This window comes from Elephas maximus, chromosome 20, assembly GCF_024166365.1.
Source record: "Elephas maximus indicus isolate mEleMax1 chromosome 20, mEleMax1 primary haplotype, whole genome shotgun sequence".
NCBI classification, from domain to species: Eukaryota; Metazoa; Chordata; class Mammalia; order Proboscidea; family Elephantidae; genus Elephas; species Elephas maximus.
In genome coordinates this window covers 76,239,702-76,266,107 of record NC_064838.1, presented here as the reverse complement: position 1 = coordinate 76,266,107, position 26,406 = coordinate 76,239,702, and the positions used below count along the sequence as shown (strand labels likewise).

The window sequence follows — 26,406 nt, the reverse complement described above, 5'->3', positions numbered from 1 at the left end:
TCATGTGGCCCTTTCTGTCTCTTGGGCTCCTAGTTGTCGTGTGACCTTGGTGTTCTTCATTCTCCTTTGATCCAGGTGGGTTGAGACCAATTGATGCATCTTAGATGGCCGCTTGTTAGCATTTAAGACCCCAGACGCCACATTTCAAAGTGGGATGCAGAATGTTTTCATAATAGAATTATTTTGCCAATTGACTTAGAAGTCCCCTCAAACCATGTTCCCCAGATCCCCGCCCTTGCTCCGCTGACCTTTAAAGCATTCATTTTATCCCGGAAACTTCTTTGCTTTTGGTCCAGTCCAATTGAGCTGACCTTCCATGTATTGAGTGTTGTCTTTCCCTTCACCCAAAGCAGTTCTTATCTACTGATTAATCAATAAAAAACCCTCTCCCTCCCTCCCTCCCTCCCCGCTTCGTAACCACAAATGTGTTCTTCTCAGTTTTTACTATTTCTCAAGATCTTATTAAAAAATAATAATAATAAAATAATTTTTTTTTTTTTATAACTGTGGTCTTATACAATATTTGTCCTTTTGCCTCTGACTGATTTCGCTCAGCATAATGCCTTCCAGGTTCCTCCATGTTATGAAATGTTTCACAGATTCGTCACTGTTCTTTATCGATGAATAGTATTCCATTGTGTGAATATACCACATTTTATTTACCCATTCATCCGTTGATGGACACCTTGTTTGCTTCCAGCTTTTTGCTATTGTAAACAGAGCTGCAATAAACATGGGTGTGCATATATCTGTTTGTGTGAAGGCTCTTGTATCTCTAGGGTATATTCCGAGGAGTGGGATTTCTGGGTTGTACGGTAGTTCTATTTCTAACTGTTTAAGATAATGCCAGATAGATTTCCAAAGTGGTTGTACCATTTTACATTCCCACCAGCAGTGTATGAGAGTTCCAATCTCTCCGCAGCCTCTCCAACATTTATTATTTTGTGTTTTTTGGATTAATGCCAGCCTCGTTGGTGTGAGATGGAATCTCATCGTAGTTTTAATTTGCATTTCTCTAATGGCTAATGATCGAGAGCATTTTCTCATGTATCTGTTGGCTGCCTGAATATCTTCTTTAGTGAAATGTGTGTTCATATCCTTTGCCCACTTCTTGATTGGGTTGTTTGTCTTTTTGTGGTTGAGTTTTGACAGAATCATGTAGATTTTAGAGATCAGGCGCTGGTCTGAGATGTCATAGCTGAAAATTCTTTCCCAGTCTGTAGGTGGTCTTTTTACTCTTTTGGTGAAGTCTTTAGATGAGCATAGGTGTTTGATTTTTAGGAGCTCCCAGTTATCGGGTTTCTCTTCATCATTTTTGGTAATGTTTTGTATTCTGTTTATGCCTTGTATTAGGGCTCCTAGGGTTGTACCTATTTTTTCTTCCATGATCTTTATCGTTTTAGTCTTTATGTTTAGTTCTTTGATCCACTTGGAGTTAGTTTTTGTGCATGGTGTGAGGTATGGGTCCTGTTTCATTCTTTTGCAAATGGATATCCAGTTATGCCAGCACCATTTGTTAAAAAGACTATCTTTTCCCCAATTAACTGACACTGGTCCTTTGTCAAATATCAGCTGCTCATACGTGGATGGATTTATATCTGGGTTCTCAATTCTGTTCCATTGGTCTATGTGCCTGTTGTTGTACCAGTACCAGGCTGTTTTGACTACTGAGGCTGTATAATAGGTTCTGAAATCAGGTAGGGTGAGGCCTCCCACTTTCTTCTTCTTTTTCAGTAATGCTTTGCTTATCCGGGGTTTCTTTCCCTTCCATATGAAATTGGTGATTTGTTTCTCTATCCCCTTAAAATATGACTTTGGAATTTGGATCGGAAGTGTGTTATATGTATAGATGGCTTTTGGTAGAATAGACATTTTTACTATGTTAAGTCTTCCTATCCAGGAGCAAGGTAAGTTTTTCCACTTAAGTATGTCCTTTTGAATTTCTTGTAGTAGAGCTTTGTAGTTTTCTTTGTATAGGTCTTTTACATCCTTGGTAAGATTTATTCCTAAGTATTTTATCTTCTTGGGGGCTACTGTGAATGGTATTGATTTGGTGATTTCCTCTTCGGTGTTCTTTTTGTTGATGTAAAGGAATCCAAGTGATTTTTGTATGTTTATCTTATAACCTGAGACTCTGCCAAACTCTTCTATTAGTTTCAGTAGTTTTCTGGAGGATTCCTTGGGGTTTTCTGTGTATAAGATCATGTCATCTGCAAATAGTGATAACTTTACTTCCTCCTTGCCAATCCAGATACCCTTTATTTCTTTGTCTACCCTAATTGCCCTGGCTAAGACTTCAAGTACGATGTTGAATAAGAGCGGTGATAAAGGGCATTCTTGTCTGGTTCCCGTTCTCAAGGGAAATGCTTTCAGGTTCTCTCCATTTAGAGTGATATTGGCTGTTGGCTTTGCATAGATGCCCTTTATTATGTTGAGGAATTTTCCTTCAATTCCTATTTTGGTAAGAGTTTTTATCATAAATGGGTGTTGGACTTTGTCAAATGCCTTTTCTGCATCAATGGATAAGATTATGTGGTTTTTATCTTTTGTTTTATTTATGTGATGGATTACATTAATGGTTTTTCTGATATTAAACCAGCCTTGCATAATAAAAAAAATTTTTTTTTTGCATACCTGGTATAAATCCCACTTGATCATGGTGAATTATTTTTTTGATGTGTTGTTGGATTCTATTGGCTAGAATTTTGTTGAGGATTTTTGCATCTATGTTCATGAGGGATAAAGGTCTATAATTTTCTTTTTTTGTAATGTCTTTTCCTGGTTTTGGTATCAGGGAGATGGTGGCTTCATAGAAGGAGTTGGGTAGTATTCCGTCCTTTTCTATGCTTTGAAATACCTTCAGTAGTAGTGGTGTTAACTCTTCTCTGAAAGTTTGGTAGAACTCTGCAGTGAAGCTGTCTGGGCCAGGGCTTTTTTTTGTTGGAAGTTTTTTGATTACTGTTTCAATCTCTTTTTTTGTTATGGGTCTATTTAGTTGTTCTACTTCTGAATGTGTTAGTTTAGGTAGGTAGTGTTTTTCCAAGAATTCATCCATTTCTTCTAGATTTTCAAATTTGTTAGAGTACAATTTTTATAGTAATCTGAAATGATTCTTTTAATTTCATTTGGTTCTGTTGTGATGTGGTCCTTCTCGTTTCTTATTCGGGTTATTTGTTTCCTTTCCTGTATTTCTTTAGTCAGTCTAGCCAATGGTTTATCAATTTTGTTAATTTTTTCAAAGAACCAGCTTTTGGTTTTGTTAATTCTTTCAATTGTTTTTCTGTTCTCTAATTCATTTAGTTCAGCTCTAATTTTTATTAATTTTTATTATTTGTTTTCTTCTGGTGCCTGATGGGTTCTTTTGTTGCTCACTTTCTATTTGTTCAAGTTGTCGGGACAGTTCTCTGATTTTGGCTCTTTCTTCTTTTTGTATGTGTGCATTTATCGATATAAATTGGCCTCTGAGCACTGCTTTTGCTGTGTCCCAGAGGTTTTGATAGGAAGTATTTTCATTCTCGTTGCATTCTATGAATTTCCTTATTTCCTCTTTGGTGTCTTCTATAACCCAGTCTTTTTTCAGGAGGGTATTGTTCATTTTCCAAGTATTTGATTTCTTTTCCCTAGTTTTTCTGTTTTTGATTTCTAGTTTTATTGCCTGTGGTCTGAGAAGATGCTTTGTAATATTTCGATGTTTTGGACTCTGCAAAGGTTTGTTTTATGCCCTAATATGTGGTCTATTCTAGAGAATGTTCCATGTGCACTAGAAAAAAAAGTATACTTTGCAGCAGTTGGGTGGAGAGTTCTGTATAAGTCAATGAGGTCAAGTTGGTTGATTGTTGTAATTAGGTCTTCCGTGTCTCTGTTGAGCTTCTTACTGGATGTCCTGTCCTTCTCCGAAAGTGGTGTGTTGAAGTCTCCTACTATAATTGTGGAGGTATCTATCTCACTTTTTAATTCTGTTAAAATTTGATTTATGTATCTTGCAGCCCTGTCACTGAGTGCATAAATATTTAATATGGTTATGTCTTCCTGATCAATTGTTCCTTTTATCATTATATAGTGTCCTTCTTTATCCTTTGTGGCGGATTTAAGTCTAAAGTCTAGTTTGTCAGAAATTAATATTGCTACTCCTCTTCTTTTTTGCTTATTGTTCGCTTGATATATTTTTTTCCATCCTTTGAGTTTTAGTTTGTTTGTGTCTCTAAGTCTACGGTGTGTCTCTTGTAGGCAGCATATAGATGGATCGTGTTTCTTTATCCAGTCCGTGACTCTGTCTCTTTATTGATGCATTTAGTCCATTTACATTCAGCGTAATTATAGATAAATAAGTTTTTAGTGTTGTCATTTTGATGCCTTTTCATGTGTGTTGTTAGCCATTTCATTTTTCCACATACTTTTTTGTGCTGAGACGTTTTTCTTAGTAAATTGTGAGATCCTCATTTTCATAGTGTTTGACTTTATGTTAGTTGAGTCGTTACGTTTTTCTTGGCTTTTATCTTGAGTTATGGAGCTGTTACACCTTTTTGTGGTTACCTTTTTATTTACCCCTATTTTTCTAAGTAAAAACCTAACTTGTATTGTTCTATATCGCCTTGTATCACTCTCCATATGGCAGTTCAATGCCTCCTGTATTTAGTCCCTCTTTTTGATTGTTGTGATCTTTTACCTATTGACTTCCATGATTCCCTGTTATGTGTATTATTTTTCTTTAATTAATCTTAATTTGTTTGTTTTTGTGATTTCCGTATTTGAGTTGATATCAGGACATTCTGTTTTGTGACCTTGTATTGTGCTGGTATCTGATATTATTGGTTTTCTGACCAAACAATATCCTTTAGTATTTCTTGTAGCTTTGGTTTAGTTTTTGCAAATTCTCTAAACTTGTGTTTATCGGTAAATATCTTAATTTCTCCTTCATATTTCAGAGAGAGTTTTGCTGGATATGTGATCCTTGGTTGGCAGTTTTTCTCCTTCAGTGCTCTGTATATGTCGTCCCATTCCCTTCTTGCCTGCATGGTTTCTGCTGAGTAGTCTGAACTTATTCTTATTGATTCTCCCTTGAAGGAAACCTTTCTTTTCTCCCTGGCTGCTCTTAAAATTTTCTGTTTATCTTTGGTTTTGGTGAGTTTGATGATAATATGTCTTGGTGTTTTTTCTTTTTGGATCAATCTTAAATGGGGTTCGATGAGCATCTTAGATAGATATCCTTTCGTCTTTCATGATGTCAGGGAAGTTTTGTGTCAGGATTTCTTCAACTATTTTCTCTGTGTTTTCTGTCCCCCCTGCCTGTTCTGGAACTCCAATCACATGCAAGTTATCCTTCTTGATAGAGTCCCACATGATTCTTAGGGTTTCTTCATTTTTTTAAATTCTTTTATCTGATTTTTTTTCAGCTATGTTGGTGTTGATTCCCTGGTCCTCCAGATGTCCCAGTCTACATTCTAATTGCTCGAGTCTGCTCCTCTGACTTCCTATTGCGTTGTCTAATTCTGTAATTTTATTGTTAATCTTTTGTATTTCTACATGCTGTCTGTCTATGGATTCTTGCAACTTATTAATTTTTCCACTATGTTCTTGAATAATCTTTTGGAGCTCTTCAACAGTTTTATCGGTGTGTTCCTTGGCTTTTTCTGCAGTTTGCCTTATTTTGTTTGTGATGTCTTGAAGGATTCTGTAAATTAGTTTGTTATATTCTGTATCTGATAATTCCAGGATTGTATCTTCATTTGGGAAAGATTTTGATTCTTTTGTTTGGGGGGTTGGAGAAGCTGTCATGGTCTGCTTCTTTATGTGGTTTGATATGGACTGCTGTCTCCGAGCCATCACTGGTAAACTAGTTTTTCCAGGAAATCCGCTGAAAAAAAATGCAGTCAGATCCCTATCAGAGTTCTCCCTCTGGCTCAGGCTATTCAGATGTTAATGAAGCTGCCTGGGGAGGGTGGGGGATGGATCAGAAAGATAGGAGAGTAGCACCTCAGAATATAGCCAGAGTTGCTTGTCTTGCTTGGAATGACTATTATATCTGAGATTTCCGTGAGGCACGTCACCTATGTGTGCTGGATGTGTGGAGATTGCCCCCGGGGTGTCTGGACCACTGGAGTCACAGTCAGATCCTCTGCTGCCAGCCTGGGATGGTGCACTCCCGACTCCAAAATCAGTCGCTGCCTCCAGGGGACTCCCCGTCCTGCCTGCCGCGTTGCCGCGCCGCCCCCAAGAAACGGCTGGGCCCCCCCTGGGGTCAGCTCAGGCGAGTGGAGCAGCTCCTCGTGCCTGCACCGCGACCGCACGTCCCGGCTGGGACGCCACTCTCCCCGCTCCAAGACACATCACTGTCTCCCGGGGCCTTCTCCCACCAGCTGCGTCGCCACGCCACCCGCGTGAAATGGCTGGGCCCCCTCCCGGGGTTAGTTCAGGGGCGTGGAGCAGCTCCCCGCTCCCGTGCCCCACCAAAATCCCGGTGGGACGGCTCCCCGGCTGGGACACCGCTCTCCCTGCTCCAAGACCCGTCACTGTCTCCCGGGGACTTCTCCGACCAGCTGCGTCTCCACTCCGCCCTCGTGAACCGGTTGGGCCCCCCCGGGTCAGTTCAGGGGAGTGGAGCTGCTCCCCACACTTAGGCAGTGCCCGCAGTCCGCCAAAATCCCGGCGGGACGGCTCCCCGGCTGGGACGCTGCTCTCCCTGCTCCAAGACCAGTCACTGCCTCCCGGGGACTTCTCCCACCGGCTGAGTCCCCACGCCGCCCGCGCCAACCGGCTGGGCCCCTTCCCGGGGTTAGTTCAGGGGGATGGAGCAGCTCACTGTGCCTATGCCATATCTGCACCCTGCCAAAATCCCGGCGGGATGGCTCCCCAGCTGGGACGCTGCTCTCCCCGCTCCAAGACCTGTCACTGCCCCCCGGGGACTTTTCCCACCAGCTGCGCTGCCATGCCGCCTGCGCGAACCAGCTTGGCCCCCTCCTGGAGTGAGTTCGGGGGAGGGCCTAGGCCCCTTGTTTGTGCCGTCTGTCCCCCCTGGGCTTTGCCCCAAATCGGGCGCCGAAGGTCACCTGACTGGTACGCTGGCTCCAGGCTCTGAAAACAATTGCTGCCTCCCCATATTTGTTCGTTCTCTGTCTCTAAATCTGTGTTTGTTGTTCAGTGTTCGTAGATTGTTATGTATGTGATCGATTCACTTGTTTTTCTGAGTCTTTGTTGCAAGAGGGATCCGCGGTAGTGTCCACCTAGTCCGCCATCTTTGCCCCGCCTCCTTGAGGACTCTTATGATTAAAATTTTACAAAGTAAAATGATCAGCATAATATTTTTAATCACTAAATAGGTCTGACTGAAACTCAGTACCTGCTTCATTATCTCCAAAATACCAACTGTAATTTTATTATGACATGCAAGAAGTAAAAAACTAATTGCTCCCACCATTCTTTCATGGTGAGGAGCACATAGGAGATGAACATTTACTAGTAAATGAATAGAGAACTACATAGTAAGTTATTGTTGTTGTTAGGTGCCATTGAATCAGTTCACATTCATAGTGACCGTATGTACAACAGAAGGAAACACTGCCTGGTCCTGCGACATCATCACAATTGATGTTACGTTTGAGGCCATTGTTGTAGCCATTGTGTCAATCCATCTCATTGAGGGTCTTTTTCTCTTTTGTTGACCTTCTACTTTACCGAGCATGATGTCCTTTTCCAGGGACTGTCCCCTCCTGTTAATAGTCTCAAGTATGCGAGATGAAGTCTCACCATCCTTGCCTCTAAGGAGCATTCTGGCTCTACTTCTTACAAGACACATTTGTCTGTTCTTTTGGGAGTGCATGGTATATTCAATATTCTCCACCAACACCATAATTCAAAGGCATCAGTTCTTCTTCAACTTTTCGTATTCATTGTCCAACTTTCATATGCATATGAGGTGATTGAAAACACCATGGCTTGGGTCAGGAACACCTTAGCCTTTAAAGTGACGTCTTCACTTTTTAACACTTTAAAGAGGTCTTTTGCAAAAGATTTTCCCAATGCCATACATCTTTTGATTTCTTAACTGTTGCTTCAGTGGGTGCTGATTGTGGATTCAAGTAATGAAATCCTTGAAAACTTCAATATTTTCTCCATCTATCGTGATGTTGCCTATTGGTCCAGTTGTGAGGATTTTTGTTTTCTTTATGTTGAGGTATAATCCATAACGAAGCCTGTAGTCCTTGATTTCCATTAGTAAGTGCTTCAAGTCCTCTTCACTTTTCAGCAAGCAAGGTTGTGTCATCTGCATAACACAGCTTGTTACCTGATGCCCCTTTCTTATTCATATAGTCCAATTGCTTGGATTATTTGCTCAACGTATAGATTGAGTAATGTCTTAATTATCTAGTGCTGCTATAGCAGAAATACCACAAGTGGGTGGCTTTAACAAGGAGAAGTTTATTCTCTCATAGCCAAGCAGGGTACAAGTCCAAAATCAGGAAGCTGGCTCCAAGGGAAGGCTTTCTCTCTTTGTTGGCTCTGGAGGAAGGTCCTTGTCATCAGTATTCCATTTGTCTGTGAGCACCTCAGGCTCAGAGACTCTGGGTCCAAAGAAAGCGCTCTGCTTCTGGTGCTTATTTCTTGGTAGTATGATGTCCCCCACTCTCTGCTTGCTTCCCTTTCCTTTTATCTCTTGAGAACTAAAAGATGATGCAGGCCACACCCCAGGGGAAATACTTTTTTTATTGGATCAAGGATGTGGCCTGAGCAAAAGTGTTACATCCTACCCTAATCCTCTTTAACCACAAGCAAAGATTATAATTTATAATACATAGGAAAATCACAAAATGGAGGACAACCACACATGGCCTAACTAAGTTGACACACATTTTGGGGGGACACAATTCAATCCATTACAAGTAAATAAGTAAGTATGGTCAAATGATACAGCCTCATGCATAGTATCCCCTAGTTCTGTTTGAACAACTGCTTCTTATTCTTTGTTCTGGAATTCACATCCTTTGTAATGCTATCCATAATTTGTTATGATCTACACAGTTGAATGCCTTTGCATAGTCAATAAAACACAGGCAAACACAGCTAATCTTCCAGCACTATAGCAGACAATGTTTCACTACTATTCATAAGGTTTTCACTGGCTGATTTTTTCAGAAGTAGACTGCCAGGTCCTTCTTCCTAGTTTGTCGTTGCCTGGAAGCTCAGCTGAAAGCTTTCCACCACGGGTGACTGTGATGGTTAAGGTTGTGAGTTATTGAATAAGGGTTGCATAGCTTCCAATCTCACAGCAGCATGCAAGCCCCAACATATGACAAACTGACAGACACGCAGGGGATACAATATGTGGTAGGCCTAAATATAACATTAGTTTCCTTGGGATGAAAGGAGAAGTGAGAACCTTTGGGAACCTAACCAAAAATAAAAAAAAAACAAATCCATTGATGTTGAGTCGATTTCTACTCATAGCAATCCTATAGGACAGAGTATGACTGCTCTATAAGGTTTCCAAAGCTTTGATCTTTATGAAAACAGACTGCCACATCTTTCTCCTGTGAAAAGGCTGGTAGATTAGAGCCAATAACCTTTCAGTTAGCAGCTGAGCACTTAACCATAGTGCCACCATGGGTACACGTCCATTAACAATAGGGATCGAAAGCCTTAATTTTTAAGTTTAGCCTTGATTGTTAAGAAAAATAGAGGAGTCACTACCCCCAATATATACATTTAAATTCAAAGACAAATTTCTATTGACTTCTCTTCCAGTTCACTAATCCTGCAATCTTATCTGGAAAGAGAAACTCTCAAGTTGAATTTAAAAGTGAGGAAGTCAAAAAGCTCTTCGGAATCTCTAAATGTGCGGGCAGGATTTGTATATTTTGGGAGAAAACTTGCAGATAATCAGGCAGTATGATATAAACCACATATTTTCTCCTGAAAAAAAAAAATCCACCACTCTGCTACCTGGGATATGTACATGGTAGTAGACGATTGATGAGCTAGTGATGTGTGGTTGGCTACTGGAATTCCACACATTTTCCTCCCAGTGATATCAGAAAATTTCTAGTTCAATTCCTATCTATGCATCTATCTATTAATAACCAAAAAAAACCCTACTCTGGTCGAGTGGATTACAACTCATAGCAACCCTATTGAACAGAGTAGAACTTCCCCACAGGGTTTCCTAGGAGTGCCTAGTGGGTTCGAACTACCGACTTTTCGGTTAGCAACCATAGCTCTTAACCACTACGACACAGGTTTTCCTATTAATAATAATAAAAAATATATATATATAGGTAAGAAAAATGCAGTTGGCTTGGAGTAGATTCTGATACAAGGCAGTCCCATGTGTTTCAGAGCACAGATGTGTTCCATAGGGTTTGTCAAATGCTGTGATATTTTAGAAGTAGATCTGCTGGTCTTTCTTCTGAAGTTCTTCCAGATGGCATGAACTTCTAATCTTTTGGTTAATAGCTGAGTACTTAACTGTTTGCACCACCGAGAGACTCCATTTATGGCTATAAGCATATGGTTATTTTGTAATGGAACAAATCAAAATAAACTACTAATAGTGATTACCTTTTTATGAAAGGATGGGAAAGAGATACTAAGATTTTTTCATTTTGTACATTTTTGAATTATTTGGATTTTCTAAACTTATGCATATATTATTTCATATTTTCATGTAAATAGAGACATCTAGGTGGTAAAATTTTATACTGTGTTTCCTTCTTTTTATGTCTTTGTTTCATAGAAAAGAAAACCATAAATTCAGATTTAAAAATAAATAATGCCATTTTCTGTTAAATATGATGAGCTATCCATAAAAACATTTTTCTTTTTTCTCTTGTTTACTAAAATAAAAGTAAAAAAGAAAATTACCTGTTAGTCCACGATGATCAAAAAAAAAAAAAAAAACACCCAGGAAATACCAGTTGCTGAAAGAGTTTCAGACATTTTGCAAAACGTAGTGATAGGTACCTGATACAAATGAATAGAAAACGTTACAACTATCTGAGGAAGAATAGAGAAAAAAGCAAGTTAGTCCACCTGGAAAGCCCCAGAGATACTACAAGCTTGAAGCAACAGGTTCCACAGAATGCAGGGGTGAAACATACAATGAATTATTGGAGGATTATTTTATTTTCTCATGCTATAAATCATATATAGTGATGGTGGGAAAGACCATCCATTATTCATTTGCAAGTTCAAGTTGAAACTGAAGAAAATTAGAACAAGTCCATGACATCCAAAGTACAGCCTTGGGTATATCCCATCTGAATTTGGAGACCATTTCAAGAACAGATTTGAAGCATTGAACACTAATGACTGAAGACCAGACCAGTTGTGGAATGACATCAAGGAAATCATACACAAAGAAAGCAAGAGATCATTTAAAAGTCAGGGAAGAAAAAAAAAAAAAGAATAAAATAGATGTCAGAAGAGACTCTGAAACTTGCTATTGAATGTAGTTAAAGGAATGGAAGGAATGATGAAGTAAAAGAGTTGAAAAGAAGATTTCAAATGAGGATCAGGAGAAGAGAAAGTAAAGTGTTATAATGACATGTTCAAAACCTGGAGATGGAAAACCAAAAGGGAAGAACATGCTCTGCATTTCTCAAGCTGAAAGAACTGAAGAAAAAATTTAGTTCTTGAGTTTCAATATTGAAGTATTCTACAGGAAAATATTAAAAGACAAAGGAAGCACCAAAAGAAGATGGAAGGAATATACAGAGTCACTATACCAAAAATAATTGGTCAACATTCAACAATTTCAGGTGGTAGCATGTGATCAGGAACAAATGGCACAAAGGGAAGAGGTCCAAGGTGCAGTGAAGGAGTTGGTGAAAAACAAGGCTCTAGGAATTGAGGAAATACCAGTTGAGATGTTTCAACAAATGGATGCAGCACTGGAAGAGAGCTACTTGGCCAGCCAACTGGAAGAGATTCATATTTATGCTTATTCTCAAGAAAAGTGATCCAATGGAACACAGAAATTATCCAACAATATCATTAATATCCTGCACAAGTAAAATTTTGCTGAAGATCATTCAATAGCAGCTGCAGCAGTGTATTGACACGAACGGCCAAAAATTCAAGCCATATTCAGAAGAGGACCTGAAACCAGGGATATCATAACTGATGTCAGATGAATCCTGGCTGAAAGCAGAGAATACCAGAAAGAGGTTTACCTGTGTTTTATTGACTATGCGGGGGCATTTGACTGTGCTGTGTGGACCATAACAAATTATAGATAACATTAAGAAGAATGGGAATTCCAGAACACATAATTGTGCACATTAGGAACCTGGACATAGACCAAGAGGCAGTCGTTTGAACAGAACAAGGGAATCCTGTGTGGTTTAAAGTCAATAAAGGTATGTATCATGGTTGTATTCTTTCACCGCACTTATTCAGTCTGTATGCTGATGAAATAATCCAAGAAGCTGGACTGTATAAAGAATCGTGGTATCAGGATTGGACAGAGACTCATTAACAACATGTGTAATGCAGATGATACAACATGCTTGCTGAAAGTCCACTTACTGATGAAGACCAAAGACCACAGCCTTCACTGTGGATTACACCTCAACAAAAAGAAAACAAAAATCCTCACAATTTGACGGATAAGCAATATCATGACAAACAGAGAAAAGATCAAAGTTGTCAAGGATTTCATTTTACTTCGATCCACAATCAACAGCCATGGAAGCAGCAGTCAAGAAGTCAAAAGATGGATTACACTGGGAAAATCTGCTACAAAAAAAAATCTTTAAAGTGTTGAAAAGCAAAGTTGTCACCTTGAAGACTAAGGTGTGCCTCACCCAAATTATGGTGTTTTCAGTTGCCCCCTGTGCATGGGAAAGCTGGACAATGAAAAGGAAGACTAAAGAATTGACACCTTTGAATTGTGGTGTTGGCAAAGAATACTGAATATACATGGACTGCCAAGAGAACAAACAAATCTGTCTTGGATGAAGTACAATCAGAATGCTCCCTAGAAGTAAGGATGGTGAGACTATGTCTCACATATTTGGACATGTTGTCAGGAGGGATCACTCCCTGGAGAAGGACATCATGTTTGGTAAAATAGAGCATCATCTAAAGAGAGGAAAATCCTCAACTAAATGGATTGACAACAATGGCTGCAACAGTGGGTGCAAGTATAAAAACAATTGTGAGGATGGTGCAGGACAGGACAGTGCTTTTTTTCTTTTGTACAATAGGAGGATTATGAATGGGAACCAATTTTATGGTACCTAACAACAAACAAACAGCATGTATCAAAAAAAAAATTTTTTTCTTTTTTTAGCAACAAACAACATATACCATAAAGCCAAGAAAAATCTCTTCTATCCATAATGGACAGGTTTCAACAGAGCTCCTGTTCTAAGACTAGGAAGAAAGGTGATCTATTTCTGAAAATCATTCAATTAAAACTGTATGGATTGCAACAGAACTTTGGCTGACTTGCATGCTTTATACACATCATTAAAAGGACCCATATCTAGAAGAGAATACCATGTCTGGTGAAGCAGAGTTAAAGCAAGTATGAGGGAGAGCCTCGGAGAGATGGATTGGCAAAACAGATGTAACAATGAACTTGAACATGCCAGCATTGGTGAGGATAATGTAAGACCAAGCAATATTGTGTTCTGTTGTACGAAGGTCTCCATGGGCAGGATCTATTCAAGAGCATCCAGCTATCTATCTCTACTCTCTTCTATCAGGTTGGCTGTTTATGGGTGATGCAATATATGGTAGTATCAATATTATGAGATCATGACAACAATTTCACACTTCTGTTGCTCACAAATGCATATTGTGTCCTAGACAACCTTTATGGGATATCATGTCAATGAATCACATAGTCTGTAAGCCTATGTGTAGTTGGAGGCATTGTGGAGAAAGAAGCCACAACCTATATTTAAAGTATTTATCATTTCAATCTATATCTGAAGAATTTATAATTTCCAATAATATTTATAATTAAGGTTACAGACAAAATTAAGGTTGTTAATCATCTAACTTTAAAGTAGGAAGGTTATCTTGTATTATCCAGGTGAGCTCAGTGTAATCACAAGTATCCTTAAAGGTAGAAGAGAGAGGCAGAAGAAAAAGAGGGAGGTGTGGCAATGGAAGAATGGTCAAAGATATGCAATGTGGCTGATGTTGAAGATTTAGGAAGAGAGTCATGATCCAAGGAAGGGGGTGGTTTCCAGTTTCTGGGAAAATCCTAGCATCTCCAAAAGAAACATAACCATAATGACACTTTTATTTTAGCCCAGATTGTCAACCTTGAGAACTTAAGATAATAAATTTGGGGTGTTTTAGGCACTGTATTTGTGGCGATTTGTTACAGCAGCAGTAGAAAGGCAATACAACACCTTACAGCATATACTTTAAAAATCCAGCTTCAGCTGTCCTTGGTAATTCATCAAATTGCAAACCATTTGTGAGTGCCCTCATGGCAAAATTTTTTTCTATCTCCATACTTATTTTCTGTCCTCCTGTGTTAACACCTTCAAGATTAACTCCCGTAGGAAAGTGTTTCCTTACAGCATATACTTTAAAAATCCAGCTTCAGCTGTCCTTGGTAATTCATCAAATTGCAAACCATTTGTGAGTGCCCTCATGGCAAAATTTTTTTCTATCTCCATACTTATTTTCTGTCCTCTTATGCTAACACCTTCAAGATTAACTCCCGTAGGAAAGTGTTTCCCCATTTCTCACCACACATATTAGCTAGGTACTGTAATTACCTCATGTATATCATTTTTAAAAGAGTGAGGGTTGTATTTTACTGCTTTGACTTTCCTGAGATTTGCCTTTGGTTACTTGTTTGGAAGTAATAAGGAATATAGGAGAAAGTTCTGGAAGAGAACAATTATCATTGCACAGCAACTGCTTCAGATGATGTAATCACATGGGATCGAGGCAGGGAAGATATTTCTTCCCTCACAAGGGGGAACCAACCCAGAGGATACAGATAATTTTGGGGGTTATATGCCTACTCTTCTGCACAAACATTTCCCTGATTTATCTCTGAGAGTCCCGTTCTTTCTCTATCAGGACTGTGGTTTCAGCAAAGGGTATGTTGAGGCAGAGCCTTCAGTCTTCTTTGCAGTTCTGCCACTTTTACCATAAAATTATGACCCTGATATAAAGCAAAATTTCTGCCTGCAAAAGACTTGGTGACAGTGGCAGCAGAGGTTTCATATTGAGTACATGTCCAGGAGACATAGGAGATGGAGAGTTTCTGAGTAGACACCTACATTGTATCCAATAAACACTCCCTTTTTGTCTTTTCCTTTTCTTGAAAAAGAAGAAGACATCGGTAAAACTTTTCTAACTGGAAAATACTGCTGTGAAAAACTTTCAATAGCAGAATCAAACTGTGGCTTCTCTAATCAATGATAAATGACTTGGAATAGATTTTACTTTGAAATTCACAGAATGTGAAAAAAATAAGTGATGTATATATGTCACTAAAATTCCTCTCAGAATTTACCGATTTCCATGTCCACACAGAAAAATGGTCTTTTTCTCAAGCTAGAGAAACCCCAAAGCACTTGATACAATAAAATCAATGCATATTTAATAACTTTAATAAAATTTAGTACAAAAATAGAAATGGAAGTCTCAAATAAACAAAAACATTCATGTCTAATTTTCTTCTATATAGATAAAAATACAAATAAGAAATGAAACTGAAATTGGGTCCTTAATGACCATGTCACTAGAGTCTGTGGTGTCAGTTTTCTCTACTCAGTTTATTCTCTTCTCTGATTTGTATTGAAAACTCACTGAAATTTCTATCTGTGGCTTACTTATTTCTTTTGCAATGCCCCTAATTCCTCCTCTGAATTATCATACTCAGATTTGAAAAGGGAAAATCTACGAGGATGGGAATTAAGAATATAGAGGCTAACTGTAATCACAATAAAAACAACAAACAAGCTCATTGTGGTTTTTTGGCTGTAATCTTTACATAAGTAGGTTTACCACACCCTTTTCTCCAGAGCACTGCTATACCACAAATCAACGTGAATAAGGACAGAGAAAACACCAGATCAAAATTACAGGTGGTTATATGCATCCAAAGGATGCAAAGAGACCACTGTGAAAAATCTAAGGCTATGGGCCTTGCATACCTGTTTGTACCTGGGGAGTCTCTTCCTCGACACGAAATTGAGTCAACACTAACCAGTGTATATGTTCAGATTGCCTATTTTCCTGAAGAAACTAGCACTCATTCCCCAAGATAGGATTCTATTAGATCCAAAATAAGAAGACACTATTTTCTGTTGAATTCTTATAGGTTAATTCAAGCTATAAAGAAGGACTTGAAACTTCCATTCATCTTTGGTCATCTGAAATCAGTTTCTTGCTCCATAGCTTCCTCATGGCATTCTTCACCTCAGCATTTCTCAGTGTATAAATCAGAGGGTTAATCAAAGGTTTTCCAATTGTATAAAACACAGCTATCATCTTATCCATGGGGAAGGTGGTTGCTGGGCGTGTATATATAAATATACAAGGACAGAAGAACAAAATGACTACGATGATATGGGAAATGCAAGTGTAAAGGGCTTTTTTCCTCCCTTCGGCACTGTGGTTTCTCAGAGAATGCAAGATGATAACATAGGAGAACATAAGCATGACAAAACTCACTGTGCAAATAGCCCCACTATTGGACACCAGCAGTAGGTTGATCACATAGGTGTCTGCACAGGCAAGTTTCAACAAGGGCTGCAAGTCACATAAATAGTGATCAATCACATTGGGACCACAGAAAGGCAAACTCAACGTCAGAAAAATCTGAACTAAAGAATGCACACAGGCCCCTACCCAGGCTATAGCTACCAACACACTGCAGACCCACCGGCTCATGATGCTCATGTAGTGCAGAGGTTTACAGATGGCCACATAGCGGTCAATGGCCATCAGGATAAGGATCAAGATCTCCAAGGAGCCAGAGAAATGGAATGAAAAGACTTGGATCATGCACTCACTAAAAGAGATAGTGTTATTCTTCAGAAGGGCATCCCTAATCATTCTAGGGGCTATGGAAGTAGAGAAGCAGGTGTCAGATAAGGATAAGTAGAAAAGGAAGAAGTACATTGCACTCCCAAGTGCCCGGCTGGTCTTGATGGTAACAATTATTAGGAAGTTACCCAACAACGTTCCTAAGTAGAAAAGCAAGAAAAAGGCAAACACTAGTTTCCTTTTAACAGGCTCTTGTGTCAACCCAAGCAGAATGAACTCAGTCACATTATTATTCAGCAGCATGGTTTCATGAATGAGAAGGTACAAGTGTGAAATGGTTTATCGGAAAACAATAAAAAAAAATATAGGAATTAATGTATGGTGGTATGCAACAGTGTGAAATATTTTAAGCAAATTAATTTCTGGTGCTATGTGATGTTATGTGATATTTTGAGCAAAAATAAATATTCCTCACCAGGGACATTCTAGCTGTTGTTTCTTTATGAGTCACTTCACCTCTTTGTCCCTCAGTTCTTAATGATCTCTTCATAGGGTCATTTTAAATCTCAAATAAGCTTATGAAAGATACTTTTGTAAATCACTCTTAAAATGCAACTTCTTCTTAATATGTTTCCACTGTCATTAATTTGATTTATTTGATACATAAAAAATCAGGATATATGATGCCAAAGTATTATTTACTTAATTTTTTTTCACATTCAATAAACCTTGGTGCCCATGTTTTACATAGTGGGTTTGTCAGGCAAGATTCAGGATATATTTCTCTCTTTTTGAATTTAATGTTGTAGATATAAACTCACACACTATTGCCTTCCACATAAATGATGTTTCGTTTCTATATATATTTGTGTATTATATATTAGTAATGCATACTTACATAAACATATATTACTGTTATAATCACTGTATGGACATCTATTTCTTCATCAGTAAAAGAGGAATTATAGTCTTCCTGAACTCTTCTACCCACTAAGAATTAATCTTTATCATTCAAGTGATTTACTTAATCAGTTATTAATCAAAATTATCAATTAATATTTCCATCATTCACTTGCAACTTTTTATTGTTTATTGCTTATAATGTTCAATCATTTGATAATGTTTCCAAATATATATAGCTTTTTAGCATTGCTATTCTATCTGAAATAGAGGAAAAAGCATTCCACAGTTTCTCCTAATTTCTTGACCCAGCATCAAACAGCCCCAAGTTAGGAGCCAGGATTTCAAGACACTGGTTCCACTGTCAATTTTCCATTAGAATGGATCTCTTTACTTTGACTTGTAAACTAATAAAAATTCCAAACTGTGACCAAAATTAGAAGAATCTAAGATTATAAAATATACTTAACAACCAGATATAGTTTCTGAGTATTCATGGAAAAATATTATTTTAAGAGTTGATTCTCTGGATATTCAAACAATTTTAAATGGATTCAGGTATGCAAAAAAAAAAAAAAGTAAGGAGAAGAGGAGGAGAGAAGAAAAGGAAAGGGAATGGAAGGGAAAGAAAGGGAAGGAACTCACATACACGTGATCTGTCAGTTCCAATCAGTATTTGAAGGAATGTTCTTGAGTTTCTGATCTCATGACAGCATACAGGAAAAACACCAATTCTCTATCAAAATAATAAAAACACCTCTTTGAAAAAAATAACAGTGGAAAACTCTTCATGCTTGATATCTACATTTAAAATTATATTTAAAATAAATATATCAAAAAACCGTTTAGTCATAATGAGAACGAGAACTATGTTACAAAACTGTAGGAAAGTGTGAAATGCCGCTGAACATTTTGCTCTTTCTTTCTTTGCTTCAATACAGCAGTGAGAGGCCAGGGTCAGCTCTAAGTGCAGGGGTGTGGGGACTCCTGGAGACGCTGCACTGAAAGCATTAGGAGGAGCGTTTAAAGGCACGTGAAGAAGCAGTCCCTACGGTGGGTCTTGGGTAAGGATAGAAAATAAACTCTGTTGTTGTTATTGAACTTGTTTATTGGTTTAGCTTTTAAATGTGCTTTTTAAAATTCTTTTGAATTGCTTCAACTACGAAGTGTTAAAAATTTAGTATAAGTTTTAAGACTAATGACCAGAAAATTAAAAAATAAAATAGCCTTATATCATTCTATGCAGGCAATAAACGCTAATGCACTCATTAAATTTATTAAGAGTCTTTCTCTGCTTTCATTACCAAGGTGATAATTTATTTGTATTACAGTTATTCTGTTTTTTTTTTTTAACGCAAATAAGGTCAAACTAAAACACACTTGTTATTCTCCTTTTTCCTTTTTTTTGGTTATAGACATCCTGGTGGGTGTGAGGGTAGACCTTTGTGACTGAGCAGTAGAATTCTTACCTTTCATCTGGGAGACACTGGTTTATTCCTGGCCAATGCACCTTGTGCACAGCCACCACCCATTTGTCAGTGGAGGTTTGTATACTGCTGTGATGCTAACCAGATTTCAGAGAATCCTTCAGATTAATAGGGCCTAGGAAGAAAGGGCTGATGATCTCCTTCTGAATATCAGCCAGTGAAGCCCTATATGGATCACAACGAGTCAATCTGTAAGCCCTCGTGGGGATGATGCTGAACCAGGCATTGTGTGTGGGGGCTCACTGGATGGCAGCTCACAACAACAAATTGAATGATATTTGTTATAGTACAATAGCACCCATTTTAGGGAAAATATATAAATTCAAGGTGGAAGGAAAATTTCAAAATATTTTTCTCAAACCCAAGGTAATTTTTTTTTTTAATCTGAATTTGGAAGATTCCAATTCTGAGATATTTTTTCAATTAGAAGAAAGTTGTGAAGATGTTGGAAGAAGAATTTTGAAAACTCGAAGGGAACAAATTGATCTTAGAAAACATGACATGACTATGTACTTTTTATATTGTTGTTGTTAGGTGTCTTAAAGCTGGTTCTTACTCACATATATCCCATGTACAATAGCACAAAACACTGCTGGCTCCTGCTCCATCTTCACAATCGTTTTCATGCTTGAGCCCATTGTCACAGCCACTGTGTCAGTCTCTCTCATTGAGGGTCTTCCTCTTTTTCGCTGACACTCTACTAAACATAATGTCTTTCTCCAGGGACTGGTCCCTTCTGATAACATGTCCAAAGTATGTGAGGTGAATTCTCATCATCCTTCCTGTCTAAGGAGCATTCTGGTTTTGCTCCTTTCAAGACACATTTGTTTTCCTTCTTCTGGCAGTCCATGGTATGTTCAATATTCTTTGCCAACACTGTAATTCAAAGGTGTCAAATCTTCGTTGGTCTTCCTTTTGCATTACCTAGCTTTCACATGCATATGAGGCCATGGAAAACAGGATGGCTTGGATCAGGCAAACCTTTGTCCTCAAAGTGACATCTTTGCTATTTTTTTTTAAATAATTTTTATTTTGCTTTAAGTGAAAGTTTACAAATCAAGTCAGTCTGTCACATATAAGCTTATATACACCTTACTACATACTCCCATTTACTCTCCCCCTAATGAGTCAGCCTGCTCCCTTCTTCCAGTCTCTCCTTTCGTGAATGTTTTGCCAGTTTCTAGCCCTCTCTACCCTCCCATCTCCCCTCCAGACAGGAGATGCCAATACAGTGTCAAGTGTCCACTTGATACAAGTAGCTCACTCTTCATCAGCATCTCTCTCCAGCCCATTGTCCAGTTCCTTCCATGTCTGATGAGTTGTCTTCGGGAATGGTTCCTGTCCTGGGCCAACAGAAGGTTTGGAGACCATGACTGCCGGGATTCTTCTAGTCTCAGTCAGACCATTAAGTCTGGGCTTTGCTTTTTAACACTTTAAAGAGGTCTTTGCAACACATTTGTCCAATTATATGGGTGTTTTGATTTCTTTCCTGCTGCTTCCAAGTGAGTTGATTGTGTATGCAAGTAAAAGGAAAACCTTGATAACTTCAATCTTTTCTCCGTTTATCATTATGTTGCTCATTGGTCCAGTTGTGAGGATTTTTGTTTTCTTATTTTTTTTTAATGTCAATTCATTGTGTAATTCATACTGAAGGCTATAGTCTTTGATCTTCATCAGTAAGTGCTTCAAGTCCTCTTCACTTTCAGCAAGCAAGGTTGTGTCATCTGCATAATGCAGGTTGTTACTGAGTCTTCCTCCAATCCTGATGCCCCATTCTCCTTCATATAGTCCAGCTTCTCTATTATTTGCTCAGCATACAGATTAAATAGGTATGGTGAAAGAATACAACCCTGATGCACACCTTTCCTGACTTTAAACCAATCAGTATCCTCTTGTTCTGTATGAACAACTGTCTCTTTATCTATGTAAAGGTTCCTCATGAGCACAATTAAGTGTTCTGGAATTCCCATTCTTCTCAGTGTTATCCATAGTTTGTTGAGATCCACACAGTCAAATGTCTTTGCATAGTCAATAAAACACAGGTAAACATCCTTCTGGTATTCTCTGCTTTCAGCCAGGATCCATCTGACATCAGCAATGATATCCCTGGTTCCACGTCCTCTTCTGAAACTGGCCTGAATTTCTGGCAGTTCCCTGTCGATATACTGCTGCAGCCATTTTTGAATGATCTTCAGCAAAATTTTGCTCAGAGAATCCTTCAATATTGCAACTTGAGAACTGAATTTTTTCTTCAGTTTTTTTCAACTTGAAAAATGAGATGTTTTTCCCTTTCAGGTTTCTAACTCCAGGTTTTTGCATATGTAATTTTAATAATTTAGTTTGTATTCTTCTGTTCACCTTTGAAATCTTCTTTTCAACTCTTTTACTTCATAATTTTTTTCCAATCCCTTTGACTACTCTACGTTCAAGAGTAAGTTTCAGAGTCTCTTTTGACATGCATTTTTTTTTCTTTTCTATCTTTTTAACGAGCTCTTGCTTTCTTCATGTATGTTGTCCTTGATATTATTCTACAATTCATCTGATCTTTGGTCATTAGTGCTCAATGCTTCAAATCTATTTTTGAGGTAGTCTCTAAATTCAGGTGGCATATACTAAAATTCATACTTTGGCTCTCATAGAATTGTTCTAATTTTCCACAGCTTCAACTTGAACTTGCATATGAGCACTTGATGGTTTGTTCTGCAGTCAGCCCCTGGCTTTGTTCTGGCTGATGATATTGTCTCTTTCCGCAGATTTAGTTGATTTGATTCCTGTGTATTCCATCTAGCAAGTCCACAAGTAAAATCGCCATTTATGTTGTTGTAAAAAGATATTTACAATAAAGAAGTTGAAATTGCAAAACTATATCATATGTACAAAGGTCTCCATGGGTGGAGTCTATTCAAGAGCATCTGTCTATCTATCTCTACTCTCTTCTATCAGCTTGGCTTCTTATGACACATAGAATACATGGGTAACTCAATAGTCTGAGATCATGACCACAATTTCACAATCTGTTGCTCACAAATGCATATTGTATCCTAGGCAATATTTATTGGATATCATGTCAGTGGATCACATAGTCTGTAAGCCCTCAATCATTGTAGTTGGAGGTACTGTGGAAAATGAAGCCACAATATATATCTAAAATATTTATCATTTCAATAGACATCTGAAGAATTTATAATTTCCAATAAGTATAATTAAGGTTATAGACAAAATTAAGGTTGGTAATCATCTAACTTTAAAATAGAGAGATTATCCTGTATTATCCAAATAAGTTCAGTGTAATCACAAGTATCCTTAAATGTGGGAAAGAGAGGCAGAAGAGAAAGAGGGAGATGTGGTAGTGGAAGAATGGTCAAAGATATGCAATGTGGCTGACTTTGAAGATTTAGGAAGGGGTCACGATCCAGGGAAGCTGGGTGGCCTTTAGATTCTGGAAAAGCCTAGAGCCTCCAAAAGAAATGCAACCACACTTACACCTTGATTTTAGCCCAGTGAGACCTATGTCATATTTTCGACCTAGGGAACTTAAGATAATAAATTTGGGGTGTTTTAAGCACTACATTTGTAGCAATTTGTTACAGCAGCAGTAGAAAACAGTACAATACCTTAAGGCATATACTTTAAAAAGCCAGCTCCAGATGTCCTTGCCAAAACATCAGATTGCAAATCATTGGTGAGTGCCTTCATGTTAAAAATTTTCAACCTCCAGACTTATATTCTCTCTTCCTATGCTAACACCTTCAAGATTAACTCCCATAGTAAAGTGTTTCCCTGTTTCTCTTCATACATATTAGCTAGGTACTGTAATTACCTCATGTATATCATTTCTAAAAGAGTAAGGGTTGTATTTCACTGCTTTAACTTTCCTGAGACTTGCCCCTGGTTAGTGTTTTGGATGTAACAAGGGATATAGGAGGAGGTTTTGGAAAAGAACAATTATCATTGCACAACAAGTGCATCAGATGATGTAATCACATAGAATCAAGTCACGGAAGACTTTTCTTCCCTCACATGAGGGAGCCAGTCAGAGGATCCAGATACTTTTGGGGTTCATGGTTCTCACCTTCTACACAAACATTTCCCTGTTTTAGTTCTGAGAGTCCCATCCTTTTTCTATCAGGACACTGGTTTCAACAAAGGAAGTATGTTGAGGCTGAACCTTCAGTCTTCTTTGCAGTTCTGCCATTTTTATTATAAAATTCTGACTCTGATCTAGAGCACAATTTCTTTCTGCAGGAGACTTGGTCACGGTGGTAGTAGGGGCTCTATATTGAGTACATGTCCAGGAGATAGATTAGATGGTGTGTTTCTGGGTAGACAACTACATTGCATCCAATACACACTCCTTTTCTCTCTTTTTCTTTTCCTGAAATAGGTGAAGACATCACCAAAACTCTTCCAACTGGAATCTGCTTCTATGAAAAACTTTCAATAGGAGAATCAAACTGTAGGTTCTCTAATCAATGATAAACTCCATGGGATAGATTTCACCTTGAAATTCACAGGCTCTAAAAAAAAAGTGATGTATATATGTCACTATAGTTCCCCTTGGAATCTACAGCTTTCCATGTCCACACAGAAAAATAGATGTTCATTTTATCAAGCCAGAGAAATGCTAAAGTTTTGGTACTATAAAATTGATACAAATTTGTAAACTTTAATATAATTTAGCACAAAAGTAGAATTTAGAAGTCTCAAGTGAACAAAAATATTCGTGTCAAATTTTCTGTACAGATAAAAAGACAAAAAGAAATGAAATTGAATTGGATTTAAATGATCATGTAAATAGAGACTATGCTGTCAGATGAGTAGGGACAAAAGTTGGTGCTATCCCCACTGCAGAAACAGGCATTTCATATAAACATTCAGCCCTCTCTACTCAATTTATTCTCTTCTCTGATTTGTATTGAGAATGCACTAAATTTTTCTATCTGTGACACATGTATTTCTGTTTCAAAGCCCCAAATTCCTTCTCTGGATTATCACATTCAGTTTTGAAAACAAAAGCTACCAGACTGGGAATTTAAGAATACAGAGGCTAAATGTAATCACAATAAAACAGCAAACAAATCCGTTGTCATTGAGTTGATTGCAACTCATGGCAACCCCCATGTAGTTTTCTGGGTGTAATCTTTACAGAAGTAGAATCACCAGGCCCTTTCCTCTGTAGCAATGCTTGGTGTGGGGTCCAGCCACCAACCTTTATTTAATAGTACAGCAACACCACAAATCAACATGAAGAACAGAGAAAACACCAGATCAAAATCACAAGTGGTTATAGGCATCCAACAGAGGCAGAGAGACCATTGTGAAAAATCTAAGGCAATGGGCCTTACACACCTGTTTGTACCTGGTGTGGTCTCTCCCTCAACATGAAATTGAGTCAACACTAACCACTGTATGTGTTCATATTGCCTATTTTCCTAAAGACAGGAAAGTACTAAATCCAAAATAAGAATATACTATTTCCTGTTGAATTCCTCTAGGCTGATTCAAGATATTAGGAAGCATTTGTAACTTCCATTCATCTTTGGTCATCTGAAATCAGTTTCTTGCTCCATAGCTTCCTCATGGCATTTTTCACCTCAGCATTTCTCAGGGTATAAATCAGAGGGTTAATCAAAGGTGTTCCAATTGTGGGAAGGTGGTTGCGGGTCGTGTATATATAAGTGTACAAGGACCGAAGAACAAGACGACTACAATGATATGGGAGACGCAGGTGGAAAGGGCTTTTTTCCTCCCTTCAGCCCTGTGGTTTCTCAGAGAAGGCAAGATGACGATATAGGAGAACATCAGGATGACAAAACTCACTGTGCAAATGGCCCCACTATTGGACACCAGCAGTAGGTTGATCACATAGGTGTCTGTACAGGCAAGTTTCAACAAGGGTTGCAAGTCACAGAAATAGTGATCAATCACATTGTGACCACAGAAAGGTAAGCTCAGGGTCAGAAAAATCTGAACTAAAGAATGCACACAGGCCCCTACCCAGGCTATAGCTACCAACACACTGCAGATTTGCCAGCTCATGAGGCTCATGTAGTGCAGGGGCTTACAGATGGCCACATGGCCGTCAACGGCCATGAGGATAAGGATGAAGATCTCCAGGCAGCCAGAGAAATGGAATGAAAAGACTTGGATCATGCACTCACTAAAAGAGATAGTGTTATTCTTCAGAAGGGCATCCGCAATCATTCTAGGGGCTGTGGAGTTAGAGAAGCAGGTATCAGATAAGGATAAGTAGAAAAAGAAGAAGTACATTGGACTCTCAAGTGCCCGGCTGGTCTTGATGGTGATGATAATCAACAAATTACCCAACAATGTCCCTAAGTAGAAAAGCAAGAAAAAGATAAACACTATTTTCCTTTTAACAGGCTCTTGTGTCAACCCAAGCAGAATGAACTCAGTCACGTTATTATTCAGCAGCATGATTTCATGAATGAGGAGCAGGTGTGAAATGGTTCATCTGAAAAAAAAACAAATGATACAGGAATTAATGTATGGTGTTATGTAACCGTGTGAAATATTTTAAGCAATTTAATTTGTGGTGCTATACAATGTTACTGATATTTTCAGCAAACCTAACTATCCTTCATCAGGGACATTCTAGCTCTTGTTTCTTAATGAGTCACTTTACCTCTTTGCGTCTCAATTTATAACAACCTCTTCACAGGACAATTTTAAATCTCAAATAAGCTTATAAGAGATACTTTTTTAAATCACTCTTTAAATGCAACTGCTTGTTAGCTTTAATATTTTTCTGCTCTTATGAATTTGTTTTACTTGAGGGATACAAAACCAGGATATACGGTTCCAAATTGTTTACTTATTTTTTTTCTTATTCAGTAGACCTGGGGGCCCATGGATTGCATTGTTTCTCATTCAGCATTGAGGACATATCTGTCTTCTCTTTTGAGTTTAATATTATATATATAAAGCCACACACTATTCCCATTCTTATAAAGAAAGTCTTATTTTTACACAGATGTAGGCATTCCATATTAGCGATGCATTCTTATATAAAGTATATTACTTATTAATGTACAAT

At 38.2% G+C, this 26,406-nt stretch overlaps 2 protein-coding genes across 2 annotated transcripts; both read right to left on the bottom strand.

The window, feature by feature from the left end:
* Window positions 1-16,332: 16,332 nt before the first annotated feature.
* LOC126063936 (olfactory receptor 4C16-like) lies at window positions 16,333-17,265 on the bottom strand. The gene has a single exon (XM_049862480.1). It carries the CDS (start codon window positions 17,263-17,265, stop codon window positions 16,333-16,335), a length of 933 nt encoding a protein of 310 aa, XP_049718437.1.
* A 7,712-nt stretch (window positions 17,266-24,977) lies between these two features.
* LOC126063954 (olfactory receptor 4C16-like) lies at window positions 24,978-25,787 on the bottom strand. The gene has a single exon (XM_049862490.1). It carries the CDS (start codon window positions 25,785-25,787, stop codon window positions 24,978-24,980), a length of 810 nt encoding a protein of 269 aa, XP_049718447.1.
* Between the last annotated feature and the right edge of the window lie 619 nt (window positions 25,788-26,406).